The sequence below is a fragment of the Notothenia rossii genome, assembly GCF_949606895.1.
Source record: "Notothenia rossii genome assembly, chromosome: 3".
Classification (NCBI taxonomy): Eukaryota; Metazoa; Chordata; class Actinopteri; order Perciformes; family Nototheniidae; genus Notothenia; species Notothenia rossii.
The window spans coordinates 96290752-96298251 of NC_136901.1; the positions used below are offsets into that span (position 1 = coordinate 96290752).

General features: G+C 45.1%; 2 protein-coding genes across 5 annotated transcripts in view; both read right to left on the reverse strand.

Annotated features, from left to right (window-relative positions):
• Positions 1 to 3291, reverse strand: part of sqstm1 (sequestosome 1) — a 10264-nt gene extending 6973 nt beyond the window's left edge. The window contains exons 1-3 of one of the 2 annotated variants that reach the window (XM_079667721.1): positions 3179 to 3248; positions 3094 to 3148; positions 1600 to 1762 (exon numbers count right to left, since the gene is read on the reverse strand). In XM_079667721.1, coding sequence (XP_079523847.1) covers positions 1600 to 1762 — 163 coding nt within the window. In that variant the 5' untranslated portion in view covers positions 3094 to 3148; positions 3179 to 3248. Of the gene's footprint in view, positions 1 to 1599; positions 1763 to 3093 lie in introns of both variants that reach the window. The other variant, XM_079667722.1, reaches the window with a different exon arrangement.
• Positions 3292 to 4251: 960 nt separating this feature from the next.
• rnf4 (ring finger protein 4) overlaps positions 4252 to 7500 on the reverse strand; it is a 15844-nt gene continuing 12595 nt past the window's right edge. For all 3 annotated transcript variants that reach the window (XM_079667728.1, XM_079667726.1, XM_079667727.1), the window contains 2 exons: positions 5258 to 5309; positions 4252 to 5175 (listed from right to left, as the gene is read on the reverse strand). In XM_079667728.1, coding sequence (XP_079523854.1) covers positions 5026 to 5175; positions 5258 to 5309 — 202 coding nt within the window. In that variant the 3' untranslated portion in view covers positions 4252 to 5025. The remainder of the gene's footprint in view (positions 5176 to 5257; positions 5310 to 7500) is intronic.

Sequence of the window (7500 nt, forward strand, 5' to 3'; positions counted from 1 at the left end):
TGGCTGTCCGTCCGCCAACACTCTCACATCGTTCCAACAATCCCTCAAAACTCACCTTCTCACTCTTGCCCTCAACTCCTAACCACTAACCCCTCGCCCTGATTCCTCCTAGTTAAGCACTTTCATTACATTACATTACATTACATTGCATTTAGCTGAGGCTTTTATCCAAAGAGACTTACAATAAGTGCATTCGACCAGGAAGATACAACCTTTAAGAAAACAGAATCATATAAGTTCATCAGGTTTCATAGAGCCAAACATTTCAAGTGCTACTCAACTGGCATTTAGAAAGCCAGCCCTTTATTAGTATATAAGTGCTTTGTTAGTAATTCTATCTCTGGAAGTGGAGTCTAAAGAGATGAGTTTTCAGTTTGCGTCGGAAGATGTGTAAGCTTTCTGCTGTCCTGATTTCAATGGGGAGCTCATTCCACCATTTTGGAGCCAGGATAGCAAACCCACGTGTTTCTGCTGATGGGAACTTGGGTCCCCCTCGCAGTGCGGGGGCAGCGAGCTGTTTGGCTGATGCAGAGCGGAGTGCACGTGCTGGGGTGTACGGTTTAACCATGTCCTGGATGTAGGAAGGGCCAGATCCATTCACAGCATGGTACGCAAGTACCAGTGTCTTGAAGTGGATTCTAGCAGTTACTGGAAGCCAGTGAAGGGAGCGGAGGAGCGGCGTGGTGTGGGAACATTTAGGAAGGTTGAAGACCAGACGAGCCGCTGCATTCTGGATGAGCTGCAGAGGTCGGATGGCACATGCAGGTAGACCAGCCAGGAGGGAGTTGCAGTAGTCTAGGCGTGAGATGACGAGAGCCTGGACCAGAACCTGCGTCTCTTTCTGGGTCAGCTGGGGACGTATCCTCCTGATGTTGTAAAGCGTGTATCTGCAGCAGCGGGTTGTAGCAGAGATGTTTGCAGTGAAGGACAGTTTGTTATCTAGGACCACACCCAGATTCCTTGCAGTCTGAGTCGGGGAAACAACAGAGGGGCCGATGTTGATTGTTAGGTCAAGAGTGGGACAATCTTTTCCCGGAAGGAAGAGCAGTTCAGTCTTGTCAAGGTTGAGCTTGAGGTGATGAGCAGACATCCACTGAGAGATGTCTGCTAGGCAAGCAGAGATGCGCGCGACGACCTGGGTCTCTGAGCGGGGAAAGGACAGAATTAGTTGGGTGTCGTCAGCGTAGCAGTGGTATGAAAAACCATGCGGGCTAATGACAGACCCGAGCGAGTTTGTGTACAGGGAGAAGAGGAGGGGACCAAGAACCGAGCCCTGAGGGACCCCTGTAGTTAATTGACAAGGATCGGACTCGGACCCTCTCCAAGTAACCCTGTAGGTGCGGTCGTTGAGGTATGAGGTGAGGAGGGAAAGTGCAGTGCCTGAAACTCCAAGTTCTTGGACAGTGCGAAGGAGGATCCGATGGTTCACCGTGTCGAATGCAGCAGACAGGTCCAGAAGGATGATGACAGAGGAGAGGGAGGCTTTCTACTTTTGTTGTTATTTTTGTTTTACTTGCTTTTAAGCGCTTTGAGCACCAAACACAAGCTGATGGTTCTGGAGTATTTATATATATTTGTACACAGTATTTGTATAAGTACCTCTGTAGTACAGGTTGAAGTCCCTCAGGCTGGAGAACACGCTGCTGGTTCTGGACTGCAGGTACTCGAAGCTGCAGGAAACCTCCTGATCCACGTTGAACCTCCGGACCTCCTTCACCACCTGGTCCCGACCCAGCAGGTAGGCTTTCACCGTCAGCGCCATCTGCACAGGGACCAGGACCAGAACCAGTCAGAACCAGTCAGAACCACAGGGACCAGAACCAGTCAGAACCACAGGAACCAGAACCAGAACCAGTCAGAAGAAGTCAGAACCACAGGGACCAGAACCAGTCAGAACCACAGGAACCAGAACCAGAACCAGTCAGAAGAAGTCAGAACCACAGGGACCAGAACCAGTCAGAACCACAGGGACCAGAACCAGAACCAGTCAGAACCACAGGGACCCAAACTGAAAACTTACTAACAATGAATCTGCAAAACCCTCTCAGGTTAGACCTGAGTACTTCTACTTTTACTCAAGTACTAGATCTGAGTACTTCTACTTTTACTCAAGTACTAGATCTGAGTACTTCTACTTTTACTCAAGTACTAGACCTGAGTACTTCTACTTTTACTCAAGTACTAGATCTGAGTACTTCTACTTTTACTCAAGTACTAGACCTGAGTACTTCTACTTTTCCTCAAGTACTAGATCTGAGTACTTCTACTTTTACTCAAGTACCAGACCTGAGTACTTCTACTTTTACTCAAGTACAAGATCTGAGTACTTCTACTTCTACTAAAGTACTCAGATCTGAGCACTTCTACTAAAGTACTCAGATCTGAGTACTTCTACTTTTACTGAAGTACAAGATCTGAGTACTTCTACTAAAGTACTCAGATCTGAGCACTTCTACTTCTACTAAAGTACTCAGATCTGAGCACTTCTACTTTTACTGAAGTACAAGATCTGAGTACTTCTAATTTTACTGAAGTACCAGACATGAGTACTTCTACTAAAGTACTCAGATCTGAGCACTTCTACTTCTACTAAAGTACTCAGATCTGAGTACTTCTACTTCTACTAAAGTACTCAGATCTGAGTACTTCTACTTTTACTCAAGTACTCAGATCTGAGTACTTCTACTTTTACTCAAGTACTAGATCTGAGTACTTCTACTTTTACTCAAGTACTAGACCTGAGTACTTCTACTTTTACTCAGGTACTAGATCTGAGTACTTCTACTTTTACTCAAGTACCAGACCTGAGTACTTCTACTTTTACTCAAGTACAAGATCTGAGTACTTCTACTTCTACTAAAGTACTCAGATCTGAGCACTTCTACTAAAGTATTCAGATTTGAGTACTTCTACTTTTACTCAAGTACCAGACCTGAGTACTTCTACTTTTACTGAAGTACAAGATCTGAGTACTTCTAATTTTACTGAAGTACCAGACATGAGTACTTCTACTAAAGTACTCAGATCTGAGCACTTCTACTTCTACTAAAGTACTCAGATCTGAGTACTTGTTCCAGATGCAGTCAGACTTACCTCAGATCCAGACTCGGGTTTTCCTCTCAGGAACTCAGTGTTTTCTTCTCTTCTCACTTCAGACTCTTCTCAGATCCAGTTTGATACTTCAGACTCTTCTCTTCTCACTTCAGACTCTTCTCAGATCGAGTTTGAGACTTCAGCCCAGCTCGTGTCGCAGCTTTTATCCTTAATGTTTACTTCCGTGATTATCGTCACTGTTGTCAGGAAAGGTAAATATTGACACGGCCTCTGATTGGTCTACAGCCGGAGTCCCGCCCAGGTGACCAATGAGAGGCCGAGGAATGACGAAGCACTTTCCAATGAGGGGCTTTCCCCGGAGTCACGTGATCATCCAGCTTCCGCAGGAATACAGAGAAATGCTGCGTCATTGTTATAAAACAGATATAATATATAATAAGAGCTTCTTATTAAGAATACTTCATACATTTAATTAATAATTCATTTAGAAAATAAATATGTTTAGTGATAAAACAGCAAATATTCACATTGAGGATGTTTTGATAAGATCAATAACTAACAGCCTCATGAAGTAGAGTTTATGATGTAACGATAAGTAATGTTTAAGTGTTGCTCAGGTGAGTCATCGTCAGCAGCTGATGACTCACCGTCTTGTGACTCGTGAGATGTAGTCCTTATCAGAACACCATGGGTGCTCCCAGACTGCCCCCATGTTTCCTTTGTGTCCACTTGATCGTCTCCTCCTGCCTGCTCCCCATGTTTCCTTTGTGTCCACTTGATCGTCTCCTCCTGCCTGCTCCCTGCAGTGCTCCACATGTTTCCTTTGTGTCCACTTGATCGTCTCCTCCTTCCTGCTCCCTGCAGTGCTCCCCATGTTTCCTTTGTGTCCACTTGATCGTCTCCTTCTTCCTGCTCCCTGCAGTGCTCCCCATGTTTCCTTTGTGTCCACTTGATCGTCTCCTCCATGGTTTCCTGTTGGTGTTTTTATCATGTTCCTATTAGCCTTTTCTTTTTTTGACACATTGTATGGTGTCCTTGGGTGTCATGAAAGGCTCCTAAAAAGGAAATGTATTATTATTATAATAAGAACTACAGGCAGGGACGGCCCAGAATGCATCTGTTGCTGACCAGGTGATCAGACTTTTATATAGTTATACTTGACCCTTTCTTTGGATCTGAACAGAATAAACTCAAAGACAGAATTCAACAACATTTATTTCTACTTACACCCTTTATCCATATCAATAGAAAACAAATTAAAATGAACTCCAGCAATCAGTAAAGAGTTCCAACTCTCTGTAATCAAGGTTTCTCAAACAAACAAAAAAACACTGGTGATGTCATGAGGGTCCTGGTGATGTCACAGTGATGTGATGGGGTCCTGGCGATGTCATGAGGGTCCTGGTGATGTCACAGTGATGTCATGAGGGTCCTGGGGATGTCACAGTGATGTCATGGGGGTCCTGGTGATGTCACAGTGATGTCATGAGGGTCCTGGTGATGTCATGGGGGTCCTGGTGATATCACAGTGATGTCATGGGGGTCCTGGTGATGTCATGAGGGTCCTGGTGATGTCACAGTGATGTCATGGGGGTCCTGGTGATGTCACAGTGATGTCATGAGGGTCCTGGTGATGTCATGGGGGTCCTGGTGATATCACAGTGATGTCATGGGGGTCCTGGTGATGTCACAGTGATGTCATGAGGGTCCTGGTGATGTCATGAGGGTCCTGGTGATGTCATGGGGGTCCTGGTGATGTCACAGTGATGTCATGAGGGTCCTGGTGATGTCACAGGGATGTCATGAGGGTCCTTGTGATGTCATGAGGGTCCTGTTGATGTCACAGTGATGTCATGGGGGTCCTGGTGATGTCACCGTGAGGTCATACACAGAGGGGTGGTACTGGCGGGGCGTCAGCTTCTTCCTGCAGGTGGGGCAGGTGTGTGATGTCACAGTGAAGTCACAGTGAGGTCACACATAGAGGGGGTGGTACTGGCGGGGCGTCAGCTTCTTCCTGCAGGTGGGGCAGGTGTGTGATGACTTCAGAGCGTCTCTCAGACATTGGCTGCAGAACACGTGACCACATTTAGTGGAAACGACCAATCGGCCGCTGTCGACAATCTGTGGAGGAGAACAAGCAGCCAATCAGGACGCAGGATTCTACTTGCTGTCCAGGTGTGTCACAGGTGTGTTTGAGTCTCACCTCCGAGTACATGTCGAGACAGACAGGACAGCTGATCATCCCCGGAGCCGACCTGAAACAAACAGGGATCAGTCTATCACCTGGGTTTATAGGATCCGTCTATTACCTGGCTGTGATTTATAATGTCAGCAGGGGTCAGTCTATTACCTGGCTGTGATTTATAATGTCAGCAGGAGTCAGTCTATTACCTGGCTGTGATTTATAATGTCAGCAGGAGTCAGTTTATTACCTGGCTGTGATTTATAATGTCAGCAGGAGTCAGTTTATTACCTGGCTGTGATTTATAATGTCAGCAGGGGTCAGTCTGTTACCTGGCTGTGATTTATAATGTCAGCAGGGGTCAGTCTGTTACCTGGCTGTGATTTATAATGTCAGCAGGGGTCAGTCTGTTACCTGGCTGTGATTTATAATGTCAACAGACCAAAACTGAAGTTATTGTACTTGGCCCGAAGAATCTACGAAACAAATTATCTAAAGATATACTAACTATGGATGGCATTAATTTGGCCTCCAGTGAGACTGTAAGGAATCTTGGTGTTATATTTGATCAGGATTTATCCTTTAACGCCCACATAAAATCAATTTCAAGGACCGCCTACTTCCATCTACGTAACATTGCAAAAATCAGGCATATCTTGCCTCAAAACGATGCAGAGAAACTAGTCCATGCATTTGTTACTTCAAGGCTGGATTATTGTAACTCCTTATTATCAGGGTGTACCAAGAAGTCAGTCAAGTCGCTTCAGCTGATTCAAAATGCTGCAGCTCTTGTACTAACCAGAGTTAGGAAAAGGGACCACATTACTCCTGTTCTGGCTGCCTTACACTGGCTCCCTATAGAACACAGGATAGAATTTAAAATTCTTCTTCTGGCCTACAAAGCCCTTAATGGGCAGGCGCCATCTTACCTTAAAGAACTCATTATACCCTATTGTCCTACTAGGGCATTGCGTTCCAAGAATGCAGGGTTGTTGGTTGTTCCTAGAGTCTCTAAAAGTACAATGGGAGCCAGAGCCTTTTCTTATCAAGCTCCACTTTTGTGGAATCAGCTTCCAGTTTGTGTTCGGGCGGCAGACACCCTATCCGTTTTTAAGAGTGCGCTTAAGACCTTCCTTTTTGATAAAGCTTATAGTTAGGGCTGATTAGATTCAGCCCCTAGTTTTGCTGATATAGGCTTAGTTGGTCGGGGGACATCTTACTTCTTCCTTCTCTCTGTCTATACCTGTGTACTCTCATGTTCCGATTAACCCAGCTTCCCCAAATGTCTTTCTTTGTGGTGTCTATATACGCCGGGATCCGGAGTCATGGATGATCCTGCGGTCCTGTGTCATGGGTTGCGAGTCCTGGATCTTGAGTCGTGGCTGTGGTCCTGGATCATAAGTCCTGGATGGATATCCTCGTGGATTCATCTTCCTATTATACACACATGCATTTCCAAACATTTGGTCTACCTATGTTGTAAATGTATTATCTTTTCAATTTACACACGGCATCTATTGCACGTCTGTCCGTCCTGGGAGAGGGATCCCTCCTCTGTTGCTCTCCCTGAGGTTTCTCCCATGTTCCCCTTTAAACTGTGGGTTTCTCTGGAAGTTTTTCCTTGTACGATGTGAGGGTCTAAGGACAGAGGGTGTCGTATTGTCATACTGATATTCTGTACAAACTGTGAAGTCCACTGAGACAAATGTAACATTTGTGATATTGGGCTAAATAAATAAACATTGATTGATCATTGATTGAACAGGGATCAGTCTATTACCTGGCTGTGATTTATAATGTCAGCAGGCGTCAGTCTATTACCTGGCTGTGATTTATAATGTCAACAGGGATCAGTCTATTAGCTGGCTGTGATTTATAATGTCAGCAGGGAGCAGTGTATTACCTGGCTGTGATTTATAATGTCAGAAGGGATCAGTGTATTACCTGGCTGTGATTTATAATGTCAGCAGGGATCAGTGTATTACCTGGCTGTGATTTATAATGTCAGCAGGGATCAGTCTATTACCTGGCTGTGATTTATAATGTCAGCAGGGATCAGTGTATTACCTGGCTGTGATTTATAATGTCAGCAGGGGTCAGTCTGTTACCTGGCTGTGATTTATAATGTCAACAGGGATCAGTCTATTAGCTGGCTGTGATTTATAATGTCAGCAGGCGTCAGTCTATTACCTGGCTGTGATTTATAATGTCAACAGGGATCAGTCTATTAGCTGGCTGTGATTTATAATGTCAGAAGGGATCAG